Source organism: Atractosteus spatula, chromosome 11 (assembly GCF_055471065.1).
Source record: "Atractosteus spatula isolate fAtrSpa1 chromosome 11, fAtrSpa1.hap1, whole genome shotgun sequence".
Taxonomy (NCBI): Eukaryota; Metazoa; Chordata; class Actinopteri; order Semionotiformes; family Lepisosteidae; genus Atractosteus; species Atractosteus spatula.
Window position 1 is genome coordinate 11928625 of NC_142716.1, and position 20436 is coordinate 11949060.

General features: G+C 38.7%; 1 protein-coding gene across 1 annotated transcript in view; it reads left to right on the forward strand.

Moving 5' to 3' along the window:
- The window catches only part of aspm (assembly factor for spindle microtubules), a 28457-nt gene continuing 8021 nt past the window's right edge, over positions 1-20436 (forward strand). Inside the window, exons 1-21 of the mRNA XM_088927239.1 lie at positions 1-330; positions 2834-2977; positions 3132-4734; positions 4981-5067; positions 5454-5552; positions 5668-5814; positions 6049-6294; positions 7373-7440; positions 8019-8160; positions 8263-8393; positions 8663-8838; positions 9274-9419; positions 9499-9584; positions 9718-9930; positions 10103-10307; positions 10838-10983; positions 11697-11825; positions 11978-12172; positions 12853-17478; positions 17982-18131; positions 18248-18414. Of these exons, the coding sequence (XP_088783365.1) occupies positions 1-330; positions 2834-2977; positions 3132-4734; positions 4981-5067; positions 5454-5552; positions 5668-5814; positions 6049-6294; positions 7373-7440; positions 8019-8160; positions 8263-8393; positions 8663-8838; positions 9274-9419; positions 9499-9584; positions 9718-9930; positions 10103-10307; positions 10838-10983; positions 11697-11825; positions 11978-12172; positions 12853-17478; positions 17982-18131; positions 18248-18414 (9236 nt within the window). The remainder of the gene's footprint in view (positions 331-2833; positions 2978-3131; positions 4735-4980; positions 5068-5453; positions 5553-5667; positions 5815-6048; positions 6295-7372; positions 7441-8018; positions 8161-8262; positions 8394-8662; positions 8839-9273; positions 9420-9498; positions 9585-9717; positions 9931-10102; positions 10308-10837; positions 10984-11696; positions 11826-11977; positions 12173-12852; positions 17479-17981; positions 18132-18247; positions 18415-20436) is intronic.

Here is a 20436-nt window from a genome sequence, read left to right on the forward strand (position 1 = left end):
ATGTCTGGTTTCGTTAAGAAGGGTGTTTTGCTGGACTTCAGTCCGACGTGCAGTGTCCATAATGAAATCAATCCAGGCAAGGGTGCTGCTGTTACGAACTTCTCATCAGGGGATGCAAACAAGGAAAACAAGAGTGGTTCGTACCCCGTGTTAAGTCTTGTGCAGTTCTCAAGGGCTCCGTTTGTGAGTTTCGAGACCGTAAAGTTGGGATCTTCTAAAGGAGCAGTCTTGGTTGTCGAAAATCCAAATCAAGATGTGGCCGAAGTGAAAATAGATAAATTTCCTTCTGCCAAAGGATTTTCGGTGGATCACAGGCATTTCATTCTTAAGGTAATGTCATTTCTTTTTTTTTTTATTTGTAGTTTGTGCTAATGTCTGTGAAAAGCACATTTTCATGTAATTATCTATCTCGTTTTGTACTGTGATATTTTGATATGAAAACTGGCCCCAGAAAGAGGATCATGCATTACAAGAGTTTGGCGTTGTTGTAATAACTGAAAGCGTTTTTTTTTGCACAGAATAGAAAATATTACCTCTTATTTCGTCTTTTTAGGTGTCTTCATTTTTACAAGTTCGATGCCTTGTTGCCTATGTATTCGTCCTTGTGTATTTCGGTGATTTTGGTATTCTTCTAAACACCCGGACTTTAAAAAATTATCACTGCCTGAAGCTGACCTCTAGCGAAATTGTACTCGTAACAAAAATACAAAGTAATACAGTGAATTGACCCAGTATAAGCAAGTACAAAACTTAAATGGACGGTTAATGCAAACTGCAAAACAAAAAAGGTCTTTTTTTTTGTCAGTTTTAAAAAGTCGACACTGTTTATCTCTCCAGTGAACTTGGGCTCATCCCTCATTGTAGAATATGGTCTTCTGCAGAACAGACGATGACATCATTCGCAAATATCAGCAGGGAACAGTCATTTGAAAAATAAGTTTTCGTACCGCTTGAACATCTGCATAGTGTATATTCAAATGTGACTGTAAGACACTTCCCATACGAACAATCTGAGCAACTTTGATATTGTACTGTACCTACTGTAAAGCGTTATACGCATTGTAAATTTGTTGTAGTCTGCACTTGATTTTGCCCTTATGCTAGTTGTAATCTCTTGTATAAAATTGGAATATTTTTTTCTTCATAATAACCTGATCGTTTACAGATACTGTAATTTGTTTTTAGAGCAACTGAATAGCAATACTCTTGTTTTCCCAACATTTTTAACCTTTTTTTAAGTTCTATTTTTTTCTTGGAACTGGGATTGTCCTATTTTGAAATCGCCTATTCTGGTGACCTAGAATTTCCCAAATATCAATCAGAGTTGCAATAAAGTGAATTAAACCATATGAGTGATTAATACATTATTCCCTGTCTTTATTGAAGAGTCTTTATGGCTATTGAGATTATATAAATGTATATTTAAATGATAAATATATATGGAAATATAAAGACTGGTATATGCAGTAACACTAGAAATAATTCCTTATATTTATATAGCACTTTTCTGGACACTCCACTCAAAGTGCTTTATATAGATACTTTATTAATCCCGTGAGGGAAATTGTAGTGCAACAGCAGCCTGGCACAGTCAACACAGCACAGTGTAACAAAATTACACAATACAATACAGTAAGTACTCCAGAAAATGGAGTATACAGAATTGCTCACAGTACAGAAAATATAAGACAAACCAGAAAGTACAGTACACAAAAAGATATATTGCACAAATCAACAGCATATATTGCACAAAAATCAGTTGTAAACAGGAGAACCTGCTGTAAACAGAGAATTCATGTTTAGTCCAAAAACAGGTCAAAGTTGCCCCTGCCCAGACACACAGTGGATGAGTTGTAAAGTCTTATGGTAGAAGGCAAGAATGAGCTTCTGTTGCGCTCCCTGCCGCACCGTGGTTGGATCAGCCTATTGCTGAACGTGCTCTTCATTCTCACAAGTGTATCATAGGGGGAATGGGAGACGTTGTCCATGATGGTCGTTAATTTGGACACCATTATCCTATCAACCGCTACCTCCAAGGGGTCCAGATCTGACCCAATGACAGAACTTGCTCTTTTGATGAGCTTGTTCAGCCTGTTAGCATATAGGCAATGGGAACTTCCCTACATCATCAACAATGTGCGCATCACCCACCTGGATGATGCGACAGCAGCCAAAGTGTACCAGTACGCTCAGCACACATCAGCTGTCAATGGTGAGGAGAACAGAGTGATGTAGTGGCTTCAGAGATTAGATTGATAAAGGCCAAGTGAAATTTGGCCAGGACACAGGGTAACTTTTTGAGAAGAGCCCTGGTATATTATATTTATAGAATGTTTTTTTTACTCTAAAAAAATATATACATAAAATTGAATATATTTGTTATGAATATACAGTCCTTATGCATCCTTATTTTTTATACATCAATGTTGTAAAGACTGATTCATTCTCCATGTGTATATATAGCTCACCCTTCTGATGCGTTGGAACGAATGTTGTTTTTTTATCAAGTTCAATGCACAGTACAAAAATCTTGAGAGACGGTCTAGAAAAACATAAGCTGATTTTTATACATTCTGTCCATGTGTACTCATAGTGCCTTTTATTTTAAGAAATCATAAAAGTGACCATTTGAAAACTCAGTTGGAAATCCATCTTGGAAAACTAAAGAGACAAGTAGTAGTAGCTGAATGCATCTTCCTATATTAGGTTTGGTTAAGATGGAAGTCTTTTTGTTAAGAATGGTATGTAACTGAATGGGAAGCGTGGAATTTATATAGAAATGACCGAATTACATTATTGATGAACTGAATCATTTTTAACGTTTCATTTGTAGCCAGAAGAAAGCACCAGCTTGTCAATAACATGGACCCCTGTGGAGGAAGGAGGAGTCAGAGAACTAATTACTTTTATTGCAAATGGTATTGTAAAGCATCAAGCTATTTTGCTTGGAAGAGCAGAAGCATCCAAAAAGAAAAGAGTAAGTTCCTTTTTCTGTTTTATTCTCAGATGTAAGCTCTAGCTTAATAAAATACATTTCTGACATTGTTCTGGTGACATTTGACAACAAGCCATGGTAATGTAGCAAAGTAAAAAGTAGCAACCTAGGAAAAATTTTTTTTTTTGTCTTTCAGAAAAGTTTGTGGGATTCGATAAAAACTAAGAGACCTTCAGAATGTCCAGTCCCAGCTAAGGGAAGGAAAACTGATTCTTCATTAAAGAAGTCTGCCAACAAAACATTCCATGTTTCTCGAAAAGTGCAGTATGTCAAGGAGAAGGGGCGAAGCCCACTTTCATCATACAGTAATGCCCCGATAGTTGGAAGTACTCTTTTGTCAAACCCTGCTGAGAGTCGATCAGGTCTTTCAGAAAAAGAGTCTTATTACACACCTGGCTCCTTGCAAAAATCTAAGACGCGTTCTGCACTGGATAAATCAAAGAGTAATGATTCTTTCCTTGATGACAAATCTGTTCCTATTCCCAGGCCTACTTTTCTGGTGTCTGATTTTGATCATGTAGAAAGTTCTGACCATATAGAAACACGAACCTTTGAATGTTCGTCTGTTGTTCCCAGTACTAGTGATGCGAGAGTTGTCAGTGTACTGAATAGGACACACTCTCCTGTTTATACTCCAGATCGTGTTGTAAACCCACTTACACCACGAATCAACTCGAGACACGCTCCAGACTCTTTTTTAAGAGAAGATGCTCCTGATGGAGGCCTCAAGTTTTCGCCAGTGACTCCAATCCTATCTGTTCAAGATGCATTAGCAATTATTCAATCTGATGTCACACATGGATGTGAGGAAGGTGATGTCCTGCCTGCGATGTGCTCAAGTTTTGATTTTTCAGATTCTTTGGATTTGTTGACGGACACTGAGGGATTTCTGTCTTCTAGACCTGCTGAACCACTAGCTCTTCCTGAGATTTCTTCAGATTTTGAGCCTGTCAAGGCAAGGTTAACCTTCTTTGTAAAATCCAAAACTGTCCATGAGCATGAATTGAAAGACGAAACAAAGCACGCTCAGGTAACTACAAAATCTAAGAAACACACATTTTTAGCTGAAACCGTTACCAAGAGCAGAAGCTGTTCCTCCCAAGAGAGCAAACCTGAACATGGGCGAAAAGCAAGTTCCAAACGGCTGCTTATGGACAAAACAGTGGAATTAATAGAGGATGAATGTGTGAAGCCAGTTTCAAGAGTATTCAAGGCTGTTAAATTCCAAAGCCTTCCTGTCATTGATTCTGATGTGAGCCTAGAAGCTCCAAATGCTTCAGGCCAATCTCAATCCCCATTGGTGGTTGTCCAGTCAAATTTCTCTGCAGTTGTGTCTCACCAACATCTTTCTCCAGTGTTGGCTCCACTTAGTTTGACTTCAAATGTGGCTGAGGAGCCTGGTTTGTCTCCAATAGTCCCAACCAGAACCAGTGGCTCTCTGCTCTCCACCTGGACTGATGTCTCTTTGGTGGCTGGACAACATGATCTTGGTCCAATACTGTTGAACCAGTCAGAAACAGCCCCTTCGGCAATCCAGCCTACACTTCCTGTGCTGTTGGATTCTCCTGATCACCAAAGCAAAAAAAGAAAAAGTGACGAGTTTTCAAAAGACAACTTGTGTGAAACATTTCAGGTTAAAAGAAGCCGATCATTTAGGCCTGCAACAGAGAAAAATAAATCCGTACAGGAAAGAAGACCCAGCTCAAGAACATCACAGAGTCTTCACAAAGTGACAGCAGGCAAGAATATATAATTATTTACTATATATATATTTTGTGGTCAAAATTGAATATTTTTTTATTTCAGTATTTGTAAACTAGAGTTTTCTAGATTATAGTCTATGCTAAATATTTCATTAAGTGGGATGTGGCCCTATTGTGAGGACTATTGGCATGTTTATTTTTCTCTGTCAATTTGAATTAAGAAATACTGCATGTATTGTTTATGTTAAACAAAGGTATACATTTAATGTTTTTTTCTTTTAGCAACACGTCACTCCCATTCAACTGTCTCCACAAAATCCCTCAATGTGGCTCAGTCACAGCTGATATTTTCAAAGCCAGTTAAGAAAGGTAATGTTAGTTTTTTTTCCCCCAAAACTTTCTTACAAAGTGAAACAGTGTTGATCATATGTTCAAATGCAGTAGAAATTTCTGAGTCTTTGTTTGCAAACCAGTAACAGGATCAAAGACTTGATCAGCGAAGATATTAAACATCAAACCTAATGCAACTGTTCATTGTGCAAATTGCACTGCAATTAAAGAACTGCCTTTAAATTCAGAGTAGCTTGCAAATGTTTATTGGAAGGATTAGTTCGACACCTGTATCGTGCTTTCTCCCTGGGCTTGTTTTAAATTCGTTACACTACTGTGAAACACTGGATTGCTGTGAAGTTCATACCTGTTATAATGTAGGCCTAAAATGTTCATTATGAATTTTTCCACCTTTTTTATTTAAGGTACTTTAAGATCAAGTGTCAAAACCTCTTTGAAAACTACAAAGTCTGTAGCAGGAGTTGCACAGTCACAACTCACCTTCATTAAACCAGTACAAACAGGTATGTATTTAAAGACCTTGATTTATTTAATCAAGTCTCAAATTTTTGTTGTGGGATGGAAGGCAAACCTCTGAATTGTTGCACAAGGAAGTTACTTTTACCTTTTTTTAAATAGCAATACCAAGACACCCATTACCATTTGCTGCCAAAAACATGTTCTATGATGAGCGATGGATTGAAAAGCAAGAGCGAGGTTTCACATGGTGGGTTAATTACGTTCTCACACCTGATGATTTCAAAGTCAACACTGAAGTCTCAAAAGGTACGTTTTACATGATAATTTGCTGCGAGGAATGGAATGTTTTCTGTATTGTAACTTCAGGTTAGGTTTTTCATATCGGTTAATTTGAGGTAAATATACTGAGCTTGTATGTAAACTCAAAACTATCCATATAACTTCAGTTTTTTCAGTTGTACTAGTCTATTAATATGTGAGTCTTTTATGTTAAGATTACTTTTGCATACAAAAGTAAATAATAACGTTTTTATTTTCCAGTCAGTGCCATGTCCTTAGTGATGGGAGTTGAGAATCAACACAAAGTCAGCGTCCCCAAAGCACCAACTAAAGAGGAGATGTCTTTCAAAGCATATACTGCCCGCTGTAGGCTAAATCGCCTTCGCCGTGCTGCTTGTCGTCTTTTTACATCCGAGTCGATGGTCAAGGCCATCCAGCGGCTAGAGCTCGAGATTGAAGCTAAGAGGCTTCTGGTACGGAAGGACCGGCATCTCTGGAAGGACATAGGTAGGTTTATGTGATTAACTTCTGTTTTTTCAATCACTTATTTTCTTATATTAATGTCTTTCTCATCATAACGGGGGAAAAAAAAGTTTTGCATGGACTCTTCTGTGAAATTACAGGAGATGTGAGCTGCTAAGTCTCATCATTCCACCTTTTTGTGTGTATAAACCAAAGAAAATGAGTTTGTCAGCTACCTTTGACTCGGATATAATTCCTTATGCTTATATAGTGCTTTTCTAGACACTCCACTCAAAGCACTTTACAGGTAATGGGGACCCCCCTCCACCACCACCAATGCGCAGCCCCATGTAGATGGTGAGACGGCAGTCATAGTGCACCAGTACGCTCACCACACATGAGCTCTCAGTGGGTAGAAGAACAGAGTGATTTAGCCAGTTCATAGATGGGGACTATTAAGTGGGCATGACTGGTAAAGGCCAATAGGGCAATTTGGCCAGGATGCCAGGGTGGCACCCCTACTCTTTTCGAGAAACATTCTGGGATTTTTAATGACCACAGAGAGTCGGGACCTTGGTTTTCCATCTCGTCCGAAGGACAGTACCTTTTTTCAGTATAGTGTCCCTGTCACTATACATTAGGACATTAATAATAATAATAATAAACTTTATTTTATATAGCGCCTTTAAAGGTGGCTTCTCAAAGCGCTTTACAGGATGACAATAACAATAAATAAGAAGACTACAACAATGAATAAGAAGATTTCACAAGATAGGATAGGCATTAGGCATTAGGACCCTCACAAACAGCAGGGTCAGCACTTCTACTGGCCCCACTAACGCCTCTTCCAGCAGAAACCTTAGTTCTTCTCAGGAGGTCTCCCATTCAGGTACTGACCAGGCTTGTACCTGCTTAGCTTCAGTGGGTTGTCAGATGTGAGTTGTGAAGTGATATGGCTGCTGGCAATATATGCGCAAAAGTCTCCTTTAGTGTTGAAATTTGACAACGTGAATAAGTATTCATACTCAGAAGTCAGTGCTGCTCCTGATTTGTGCCGTTACCTGAAAAGTTATCTGCGTTTGTGTTTGTATGCTTCCTGACACCCTTGTGGTCATTTTTATAGGGGAACGCCAGAAGGTTCTGAATTGGCTGCTGTCCTACAATCCTCTTTGGCTGCGAATAGGGCTTGAGGTATTGTACATCTTGAGTTTTTGTTTTTCAATTCATATAAAGAATCTCCTGTCACCTGCAAGGCATGTTCCTTAAAACTCTTGTGGTAGGTAAAGACGCAGCTGGTAAACAATGGACCTAATGAGGAAAAATAGATTTAGGGGAACTGAAGTCACGACTTTTGAATTAAAACATTTTCCCATATAAGAAAGAATATAAGAATATAAGCTTTGATGGTTTTGGATATGATTGTACACTAATATGCACAGAACACTTTAAGAATGAGAGAAATTGCAGACATCTACTGGCAATGGTGGCTGACTGAGAAAGAATGATATTAGGCTGCATGGTTGCTCGCTCTTTCTTGAAAACTCTTGAGTCAACATGCATCACAATACATGGATGCTTCTCGAACATGTGGATACTCAACATTGGTAATATTATGTACAGAAACTTTTGCATGGATACTCAACACCATGCAACTGTAAATTCACATATCATGCGGTTACTGCCTTTACATTTTTTATGGCTGTGCTTTATGTTTGAGAATAGTCATGCTGCATATTGATCTCATCCTCTAAGCCTTTTCTTTGTTTTAGGTCATTTATGGGGAGCTTATTTCTTTAGAGAGCAACAGTGATGTCATGGGATTGGCGATGTTTATTCTTAATCGCTTGCTTTGGAACCCTGATATTGGTGCGGAATATAGACACCCCAAAGTACCTCATCTTTATCGAGATGGTAAGACACCTGGCTCATCATGTCCTGCTTTTTTATTGTTACAGTGGTGTTGTGGTCTTCATTAAGTGGATTTTTTTTGTTTGTTTCCTCTCTCTCGAGTAGGTCATGAGGAAGCTCTGTCTCGTTTCACCTTGAAGAAGCTCCTCCTGTTGGTGTGTTTCCTTGACAAAGCAAAAGAGTCCAGGATAATTGAACACGATCCTTGCTTGTTTTGCATGGATGCAGAATTTAAGGTTGGTTTTCTGTTTTATTTGTGAAGGGTTTCAGACCAAGTCAGTATAGGAGGTTTCTGGTAATATTACGTACAAATGTGTATGTGCACAAATAATTTAGTATTTTAGGGTAACTAAATGAATTACCCTAAATTAGTAAGAGTACAACACATTTTAGAATGTTGTAGTCCTTCACTGATCATTTTGTATTTGATAAAATGCTCTGAACGTTTCCTTGGCTGAGGGTTAGACATTTTATAATGATTTATTGCTCTTTGATATTTTCATAGTCAAGCAAAGACCTCCTACTGGCATTTTCAAGGGATTTTCTAAGTGGAGAAGGAATTCTTTCTCGCCATCTTGGATTCTTGGGCTTACCTGTCTCTCATGTCCAAACTCCACTGGATGAGTTCAGCTTTGCTGTGAAAAAACTGTCTGTTGACCTAAGATGTGGAATCCGCTTGGTGTAAGTTACAATAATCTGCTTTTTTGTTTTCTTTTTTCTATGCAAGTGCATAGTTCTGTAAAAAGGTGGTGTTTTCTTTAGAACTGAGGGGTGCTTAGAACAGGCTTTTTTCTTTTAACCTTTTAGTACGTTTTTCATAGTATTGGAAACAAGTCAAGGAAAATAAGATACTGTTGTTTAATAGTTTATTTCTGAAGTAAGCCGTGATTTATTTCCTAAAATGAGAACGTAAAATGCATATGTTTTTCATTGCACACAGAAATGTAACATTTATGGGTGTTCCATATGAGGAAATATTTAGCATAAATACTACTAAAGAATTTACAGAAGAAAACTCTGCTGTCAATGGGAAGTTGAATTTTTTTGTGCAAAGAAACTTTAAGGAAATTCCAAAGCCTTTCCTTTTTTACTGATATTTTTTTTTCTGGACCCTAGGCGAGTTATGGAGCTTTTTACACAGGACTGGAGCCTGTCACGTAAGCTCAGGGTGCCTGCCATCAGTCGCCTTCAGAAGATACACAATGTTGATGTTGCACTTCAGGTCCTCAAAGCAAGAGGAGTTGATCTAAATGACGAACATGGTGAGTTTGTATTTCATATTATTTATGTAGGCCTTATATTTAGTTCACGTGTTGAGCATGGTCTTTTTTTTTTTTCAAGGAGCGACAATTGACTCAAGAGATATAGTGGATGGGCACAGAGAAAAGACTCTGACACTGCTGTGGACGATAATTTTTGCTTTTCAGGTAAGTCATGTGTGGGTTTATATTTGTAGTTCTAAACTGCAGTTTGAGTTTACCCATATTTAATGTACTCTCGTCTGTTCTCATCAGGATCTCAATTGCAGAGACTGCACTAACTACATTGTATTTACTGCAGGTTGATATTTTACTTGATGAGACCCAGCTGGAGGAGGAAATTGGTTTCCTCAAAAGAGCATGGAGAACACGTCAAAAGCTTGCAGCGCTACAGTCCAACCATGGCCTAGTGGAGAAAACAAAAAATGAAAGCAATAACAGTTTGAAGGGCAGCAGGAAGATGAATCTATTGATGGACTGGGTGAATGCTGTATGCATATTTTACGATGCAAAAGTAGGTCGCTTACTTTTTATTAAAGCTTGCAAACCTTTTCAGTATTTCTTCAAGTTTGTGTGATAAACATCGCTGATTGTGAATAATTTGTACTTTTGTTTTCCCAAGATGTAATTATGAATTGTACACCTCATGTACCTTTTATCATTGTTCTTTCTGTTTCTTTTTCCAGGTTGAGAACTTCACTGTCTCGTTCTCTGATGGGCGAGTTCTTTGCTACCTCATCCATCACTATCATCCTTGCTATTTACCTTTAAGTGCTGTTAGTAAGAGTACAACACAGACAGTAGAGTGTGGTCAGCGTGGGACAGTTGGACTAAATAGTTCAACTAGTGACTCTGAGAGCTCCTTTGATGTTTGGCCCGAATCCCAAAATGGTAATTGAGTTTGTGACCATTTATGCATTACGTATCTAAGGGGTTCAGATTTGTGCTATTATAACTTTTTAATACAAAAAGCACTTTTTCTTGATGATAGGTTCTGCTGTACTAGGGGGTTGTGTGGAAAACTATTTTGCTTTAATAATGAATTTCAGCCTACCTTGAGGACTTCTGATGTTAGTATTCATGAAGTTGCCACTAGACGTTCTAAGGCAAATGAAAGCTAAATGTGTGTTTTCTGCTCGCCTGAATGATTTCTAAAAGTGCAAAAAGGACACTATGAAAATACTGAGTACATCTTAATGCCTGAGTAGGCTTTGTACATTGCATCTGGTTTCTATGTAGGTAGTGATTTATCTGAGGTCTGAGCTTTTTTCTTCACATTGGTAATGTATATTTTGTAACTAACGACTTTAATTGTAACTTTGTAACTAACTTATTATTGTTTGATTTCTTTAGTTATTTTGTGCTAAATTAATCAGTTGAAAGAAGAGAACATAATTTTCACATGTTACTTTCAAAAACAGGCACCTCAACATCGATGCTTTTCAAAGAACTCTTGGAAAAGGAGAGGAAGAATTTCCAGTTGGTGAATACAGCAGTGTCTTCCCTTGGAGGAGTGCCAGCAATGATAGACCCTGCTGATATGTCTAATACCATTCCAAATGAAAAGGTGTGTTTACTATTAAATTCTACATTACCCTTTCTCGGTTTTAGTGAACTTTATAGATATTTTGAATTTATTGACCTGTTGAAATACCATCCGTGCATAGCATTTTTGTCCTGTTTCTCAGAGAGCCAAAATACTATTGTGCTACATTCATTTTTACAATGAGCTACTCAAAGCCTGTGATGCATAGTGTAGTGAAAGCTCTGGGACAGTTTTACATTTTAAACTATGTATTGGATAGGTTAAATTGGTATTTGTCCTTTTCTAAGAAAAAAAAGGAACAGATGAAGATGTTTTATGTAGAATACTGTATTAAAATTTGATACACTTTCAATACTTTTTGGTTTTATCCTTTTTTAAAGGAGTAGGTTTTAATCACTTAAGTCCGAGCATGAGCATAAAAAAAATAGACATGACTCAAATACATATTCATTGAGTTAAACTGTGTAACATGATGTAGCACATATAGCTTTTAGTCTCTGGGATTTGGAGTTGGTCTTTATTTTTATATTTTACAATGAATAATTCTACAGTTGCATTAAACAAATTGGGAAAAATATTTAATTTCTCTCTGCACATTTTCTCATTCAGTCAAGCAGAAGACCCAAATTGGACTAATGTACCACTGATAAACTGTTACTATTCATGATACTTTTGTCCATATTGCTCAATTTATGATTTTCAGGTTTTACCATTAAGATGTTGTTCTTTTTCAGGTTGTTGTCTGTTACCTCTCTTTTCTTTGTGCCCGGCTTCTGGATCTTCGTAAAGAGACTAGAGCTGCTCGAGTTATCCAGGAAGCATGGCGGAAATTCAGACTGCAAATGGAGCTAAAGCTTTATGAGGTACAAAAATCTTATTTTGAATACAGTATTTTGTCATCTTTGTAATCTAGTGTACCTAGTGATTACAAGTTACAATCTAGTGATGTGTTTTTTTTTACTTTGAAGTGCTGTTCTCTTAAAACTGGTTTCATATTTTCTTAACTACTGTATAGGCAAAAAACAAAGCTGCACTCAAAATTCAATCAGCTGTTCTGAGGTTTCTTCAGCGTCGACGAAATGAGAGGAAAAATATGGCTGCACTTCTCATCCAGACATCCTGGAGGGGATATATAGCAAGACAGAAAGTCAGAGAGATGAAAAGAGAACAGCTTCATATTCTTCAGAACTCTGCTGCAGCCACTCTCCAGGTAGAGATTGTATTGCTTCTTAAGTCTGTCTCAGTTGATATTAGAGGTGTTGCATTTGAAGGGTGCTTTGTTCTTATTAGCCTTGCTAACAATTGAATGTTTTATTTTTTAGAGTCTCATTTGGTTGTTCTTAAATTTCCTTAGATGCTGTCTTACTATGTATAAAATGACGTTCTGGCATTGCATTCAACCATTTCATCTCCTACTCTTTGGAAGGAAACTGCAATATTGCAAGGAAAGCTCAATGCCTTACCAGACATCCCTAAATTAATTTTAATTATTCAATGATAACATTTTCAGTTAAAGGATCTAAAGTGAACTGTCAGTCAAAACCGGAGCTTGTTAACATGTGGGGGGGGGAGTTAGTGGTGCAATTTTAGAAGGCAGTTTTAATTAAATTTTCTTTTAAAAGGCTTCCAGTCAATTTAAGTTGTTCTGCCATTTTGTCAGCGAAAGTCATGTGGATCAGGTTTTTCCTGTCCCCTAGGAACACGGGTCACTTACCTCTTCAGAAAGAGTTAACAGGCAGTGAGGGCTACAGCATGAGGAGATAAGGAAACATTGCTAGACTTGTGTTATCAAGACTAGATTATTTGCTGTTAAAGTAGTACATGTATTAATGATGTTTTCGATTATAAAATTGATCTGTTATGGAATTAAAGTGCTATTCTTTTTTTCAGGCACATTGGAGGAGATATTCTGCTGTGAAAAAGTTCCAGCGATTCAAGTGCTGCACTATTGTAATCCAAGCCTATGCAAGGATGAAACGTGCATTTGTTGCATACCAAAACGTTTTATCGGCTGCAAAAACAATTCAGAAACACTGGAAGGCACGCCAGTTGGAAAGAGCAGAACGCCAAAAATATTTAACCCTGAGGCGTTCAGTAGTCATAATCCAGCGAGGGTTCAGGAGATGGAAGGCTCGTGCTTTAAAGAAGATGAACAGTGCTGCAGCAGTAATACAGGCTGCATTCCGCAGCTGGCAGAAACGAAAAGCCGAAAGAAGAAATCGGGCAGCTGTAAAGATACAGTCATGGTACCGCATGTGCAAATACCAGAAAAGATACTTTGACATCCAACAGAAAATGATCAAAATACAGGCATGGTATAGAGGTAGTAGGGCACAACACTCATATAAAAAAACTAAATGGGCTGCTGTATGCATACAAAGACATTACAGAGCTTACAGACAATGTAGAGCTGATCGGGAAAGATACTTATTGACCCAGAGAATGACCACAGTCATCCAGTCCTTCTACAGAGGAATGAAAGCACGATGGCATGTCAAGGAAATAAAGGCAGCTATTGTCATCCAGTCTTTTTGGAGAATGAAGAGTGAGAGAAGGACATTTTTAAATGCAAAGCAAAGTGCTGTCATTTTGCAGTCCTGCCTAAGAAGATGGAATGCATGGAAGAGGTACCAGAAAATGAAAAGGTCTGCCATCGTGATCCAGAATCGTTATAGAGCATATGTTAGTGGCAGAAAAGTGCAGGCTGAATACAACAGAATTCGGTCTGCTGTAATTTCTCTGCAATCAGCGTACAGAAAATGGCAAGACAGAAGGAAGGCACAGATGCACCGGTCTGTGGTCAAAATTCAGGCCTGGTATCGTGGTTACAGTGCTCGAAAGAAATTCAGAATGGTAAAAGAAGCCACAATAAAAATCCAGTCTTATATTAAAATGGTGCAAGGTCGTCAGCATTACTGCAGTTTAAAGAAAGCCACACTTCAAATACAGATGTTGTACAGAGCCAATAAACTCTGTCATCTGGAAAGGACAGAGTATCAAAGGAAACGTGATGCTTGTATTTGTCTCCAAGCAGCTGTTAGAGGACACTTGCAGAGGAAACGTTTGGATGCTTGGAGAAAGTCTGCAACTAAAATTCAGTCTTTTTTCAGAATGTACAAGACAAGAAGTCTGTACCTAAAAATGTGTAGTGCCACCGTCATTATTCAGAAACGCTTCAGGGTGTATAGGGAACGTGTCAGATGCAGACACCAATTTTTGGAATTTAAAGCAGCAACCATATGTTTACAGGCAGCATATAGAGGCTATAGTTTGCGCAAAATGATTAAATACCAGAACAAATCTGCAACTATTATCCAAACAGCAGTCCGAGCTCACATTCACAGAAGGAGGTTTGTAGAAATGAGGCAAGCTTCCGCTGTAATTCAGAGGTGGTTTAGGGCTTGTAAAGAGAGGCAGAAGATTAGAGAGACCTATCTGAATATGCAAAGAGCAGCTCTTACTCTTCAGGCAGCTTATCGTGGTCACAGAGTACGTAAGCAAATGTTGAAACATCATCAAGCAGCAACAGTGATTCAAGCAGCCTTTAGAATGTTTGTGATTCGCAAAGACTTCCTCCGTTTAAAACAAGCAGCTGTGCCTGTACAGAAACGTTTCAGGGCTAAGATAGCAGGCCAGAACCAGAAACAGAAATATCAGAATCTTCGTCAGTCAGTAGTGAGACTTCAGGCATTGTGGAGAGGGCAAACTGTCCGAAAACAAATGAGAAAATGGCATGATGCTGCTGTGGCAATACAATCACTTTACAGAACGCATGTGGCGCAGTCTATGTACAGATCAAAGAAAAGGGCAGCTCTTGTATTGCAGCGCCAATACAGGGCTTACTGTTTAGGGAAGAAACAGCATTATCAGTATGTGCAAATCAGAAAAGCTGTGATAGCTTTGCAGGCAGGGTTCTGTGGCATGAAAGCTAGGAGAGAACTGAAAGAAAAACACAGAGCAGCTACTACAATTCAGGCAGCATTTAAAGCCTATAGCTGTAAGAAAAAACTTGCGTCTTTCAAAAAGGCGGTGACTTTCATCCAGCAATGGTATCGGGCATGTTCTGTTGGCCGGCATCAATGTCAAGAATATATGAAGCTAAAACAAGTGGTTGTGAAACTGCAGGCAGTTTATCGAGGGTCCAAAGTAAGGAAAGACATGAGAAACATGCATCAAGCAGCAACAGTCATTCAAGCGAATTTTCGAATGTACAAAGCAAGAATTGTTTACCGTGCAATGAAATTGGCAGCAACCATCATACAGCAGCATTACAAAGCCTGTGCAAGAAGAAATCGGGAACGTAAAAAATATCTGTTACTGAAAAGCTCTGCTGTTGTTATACAGTCAGCGTACAGAGGTATGAAAACTCGCCTGCAAATTCAGAAAATGCACAGAGCAGCAACCGTGATTCAAGCAACTTACCGGAAGTACAAACAACATATCGTGTTTAGAAGGTTTTGCTGGGCAGCAAGTGTTATACAGCAACGATACAAAGCCCATAAAATCAGAAATATTGAAGTTAAAAAATACAGAGCAAAGAAGAACGCAGCTGTTGTCATTCAGTCAGCTTTCCGTGGCTTTAAATCTAGACGGCAAGTTATGGAAATGCACAAAGCTGCAACCGTTATCCAAAGGACATTTAAGACTTACTGTGAGCGCCGACGGTTTCTTTCACTTAAAGCAGCTTCTGTTGTAATTCAGCAGAAATATCGAGCTACTGTTGCTGCAAAAACAGATCGAAAAGTCTATCTGATGCACCGTTGTGCCATTGTTGCCTTACAGTCTGCCTACAGAGGTATGAAGGACAGAAGAACAATCAGAAAGATGCATCAGGCGGCCACCGTAATTCAAGCTGCATTCAGAATGCACCGAGCTAGAATACCATTCCAAGCAATGAAGCTTGCAGCCACCTTAATACAAAAGTATTACAGGGCATATGTAAATGGCAAAAATGAAAGACAAGCATTTATAAAGCTTCGAAACAGTGCGGTACTGATACAAGCAGCTTACAGAGGTATGAAGGAGCGACGACAGTTACAGGCAAAATGCACAGCTGCTGCAGTTATTCAAGCCAAATTTAGAATGCACTTGCATAAGTCTTATTACAAGAGGCTGCAGTGGGCTGCTCAGTTTGTGCAACAGCGATACAGAGCAAACAAAATGAGGGAGACTGCAATGGAAATGCTTCACTCAAAGAAGCACGCTGCAATTTTGATTCAGTCCGCTTTTCGTGGCATGAAGTCCAGACAACTTGTAAAAGACATGCACAAAGCTGCCAGTATTATTCAGAGTAGTTTTAAAGCGTACAGAGAACGCAAGAGGTATCTTTCTGTTAAATCGTCTGTCCTTGCAGTTCAGCAAAGGTATCGTGCCACAGTAGCTGCGAAGCGACAGAAAGAGCACTACAGTTCTTTGCGTCATGCAACCTTAACCATACAAGCTGCTTATAGAGGTTTTAGAACAAGAAAGGAAATTCGTCAAAAACATTTGGCAGTGACAGTGATCCAGGCTACATTTAGAAGTCACAGGGAAACCGTGAAATTCCAGGCAATGAAAATGTCCTCTCTCATAATTCAGAAGCATTACAAAGCTTACATTCAAGGTAGAAAGGATCGAGTGAAATATTTAAAATTAAGATTGGCTGTCGTGACCATTCAGGCAATGTTCAGGGGTAAAAGGGTTAGACAGAATGTAGCAGAAATGCAGAAAGCTGCAAGTACTATACAAGCCAGTTTCCGAATGTACAGACAAAGGATGGCTTTCAAGAGGATGAGATGGGCAGCCAGTGTACTCCAGCAAAGATTCAGGGCTCATAGAGTAAGAAATTCTGAGATGCTCCGTTATCAAAGCATATGGAAGGCAGTGGTGTGCATTCAGGCTGCATTCCGTGCCCAAAGAGCAAGGAAGCTGGTTAAACAAGTTAGAGCTGCCCGAAAAATTCAATCAGTTTTAAAGATGTTTCTGAAGCGGCGTCATTTCTTAAAGCAGAAGGCTGCCTCTGTTGTAATTCAGTCTGTATACAGGAGCTACAGAGCAAGAGTCTCTTATACAGCCATGCGGGTCTCTGCAGTAGTAATCCAAAGGTGGTACAGGTCCTGCAGAGATGCTCTGAAACAACAAGCCAAGTATCATGCAATGAAGCAAGCAGCACTTACATTGCAGTCTGCTTATCGAGGGACGGTTGCAAGAAAGTTCATAAAACGCAAGCGAGCTGCAGTCAAGGTTCAGTCTGTGCTCCACATGGTCATGTGTCGTAGGAGATTTTTAAAACTTCGATCAGCTACAGTTAAACTACAAGCTTCTTTTAGAGCTTATGCAGCTATGAAACAGTTCAGGCGTTACAGAATGGCAACCCTGACTATTCAGAAGCATTACAAGGCCCACAAAGCAAAGAAAGCACAGAGATCCACTTACCTGAAGACCTTGGAAAGTATCCGAAAGCTTCAATCAAGAGTGCGTGGATACATTGAGTACAGGAGATTCCAAAGGATCAAGAAGAGTACAGTAACTATCCAGGTACACAATAACTGTTTATTTACAGATAGGAGAATTATAAAAAATCTACTTAATTAGCAAAATCATTCTTTACGTATAATTTGGAATTTTTCTTCAATTTTTTTTTTTTACCGATTCACAGTTATGTGCAGTAGATTAAACAGTTCTATATTCTTAGATATGGATACATAGGGTTTTTACCGTTAGCCATTTTTCATTCCTGTCAATTGATAGATCAAAGTGCTGACACTTAACATTGGTGGGATTTCTCCTAATAGGTGTTTTTTATAATATCATTATAAGATGACATAAAATTGTCAATGGAACTTAGCTATAATAAAACACAGTAAAATAGTTTTTTGAACATGTAGAGTTACATCTGGTAGTCCTGCTGCAGCATATACAAGCATTTACATTTACATTTGCAATGTTTGAGCTATGTCCATTTTGTATAAATATTTTCTGCATGCAATTTAGAGATTGTGAAAGTTTGGATTGTACATGGTTTTTTTTTCATTAAACAGGCCTTTTACCGTGGCTTTGTACAGCGGCTGGTGTTCCTGCAGTATAAGACTTCCGCCACAAAAATACAGAGATATTACAGAGCCCGTATACTTCAGAAAACAGAGAGGGCTAAATTCTTGGAGTTGAAGAAGTCTGCAATTGCTTTACAGGTATGAAACCCGCCGTTTGAACTTTAGAATATGTGAAGAAAATATCTTCTGAATTATTCCATCTAACTGTATATGCTCAGCTCAGGATTTTCTGCCATCGTGACCCCTTGTTGCAGGCTGTGATCCGAGGCTACTTGGCTAGACAACTTGCCATGAAAATGCGGGCAGCACGTACTATCCAAGCATGGTATAAAGGCGTCCTTGTGCGCAGGGATCTTCTGGCAACAAAGAAAGCCGTTGCAACAGTTCATCGCTGTATTCAAACGAGGCAAATAAGAAACAGGTAACCAAACAAAATTTGTGGGTAATTGAATTTACTTCTGTCCAGTTTAAGAACTAGAGCAGGATACTGTGTGTGTGTGGGGGGGTGTGTGTGTGGGGGGGTGTGAGTGTGTGTGGTGTGCACACTTACATACAATATACTGTATATGCATTGGAGATTCTTAGTCTTGGGTCTGAAGGATGCCAGTGGTTGGAATGGTTTTTGATCCTTTTTGCAACCTTTTAAGTTTTTATTTATAGGTTAATTGAGACTAGTTTTTAAGTCTTTCACTTAGCTCTTAAATAGTTGAATTAGATCTATAATAAATTTGCTCTGATGTGTGAATTTTGGAGATGTTGTAATTCTGGTGTATTAGCTGCAATATGACCAATTGCTAAAGTGAGTGGACAACTTGTTGGAGTTTTTTATGAAGGCAAATCTGCATAAAACTGGAGTTTATGGATTTGTTGGAAATAACATGCTTCAGTTATTTCAAGCTTTTTTAAACTTGGGGCTTAGTGCAGAACAGTCTAAAGTGTAAACAACAGGTTACAGATTTTCCCACAATGAAAATCTGCAGACGCAGAAACGGGGGTTTCTTAGGAGCAGGAATTGCATGACTGAGTACCTTTGTTTTATGCCAAGATTGTAGCAATGAATTTGAAAATGTGATAATGAAAAGTTGCACAGTTAAAAAGAAAAACACTTCATCCCCAGAATACAACTCTATTTTCAAGTTTCAGTATTAATAATAAAACTCTATAAAATATGGTAATAAATGCATTTACATGATTCCGCTTGGTCAGCTTTTGAGATCAAATGGTATCATTTCTATGCTGACTATACTCAAATCTACATCCATACCAAACCTGACACTAATGTGACTGTCTATATTCTAATTGCACATCTGACATAAAAACATGGATGACTCAAAATTTCCTTCATCTAAATTGACAAGACTGAAGTCATGCTTATTGGCACCCCCCATCAACTTTGTAAAGCCAGTGCTATAACCCTATCTGTGGATGGTACTGTACTTGAGCTTCAGGCTAAATTGAAGAAGTTGGGGGTGATATTTGATTCAGGCTTGACATTCGCCACACGTGCAGCAAGTTTGTCAAAACGTATTTCTTTCACCTCAGAAATATCGATACGTCCTATGTTATCACTAACTGTGGCTGAAAAGCTGATCAACACATTTGTCTTCTCCAGAATTGGCTACTGTAACGCTCTGTTCGCTGGGGTTTCTAAATCCACATTGAACAAACTCCAGTATGTCCAAAATTCGGCAGCCAGAATCCTGACCAGGTCTAATTACTCCTATCCTGGAGTCCTTGCACTGGCTTCCTGTCAAGTTTTGTCGACTTCAGAATCCTCATGCTCACCTATAAGGCTCTGCATGGCTTAGCACCTCAGTGCCTGTCTGAGCTATTATTGCCCTACTCCCCACCTAATTCTGGTGTCCTGTCTGTTCCCAAGCCCGTCTACACTCTATGGGTGACAGGGCATTCTCCTGTTATGCATCTGTAGTAACAGACAAATAAGTTCTGGAACCCGAGATGAAGTTTAAAGAACTGAGTTTATTGTATGCAAGGAACAATAAGACCAAAGTATTGTTCAAAATATGCTATATAAACTGGAAGTTATGTACCTATATATTTCAGCCGCTTCTGACGCAAATTGTTACCATGGTAATGGGGGGCCACCTGTGTTTGGACATTCCCAAGACCTTGAACATCTTGCGCTTGGAATTTCATATTAATTAACTCCCATCCCTGCCATAACTCAAAGGTGCCTAAGCATGGAATGTCTTGTGGTGCAAGAGGTCTTTGTGCAGAAAGAAATCAGTTAACCCCCTTTTCACATCTTATCTTTCTTCACCCCAAATCTCTGGAACTCTATCCACAAGGATATCAGAGAGTCACCTTCTCTAAACTCCTTCAAATCCAGACTCAAAACCTTCTTCTTTAGAAGAGCCTTTTCGTAACTGGTTCTGTTCTTTAGCCCTCTGCTCCTACTGTATTTAATACCACCATCTACTGT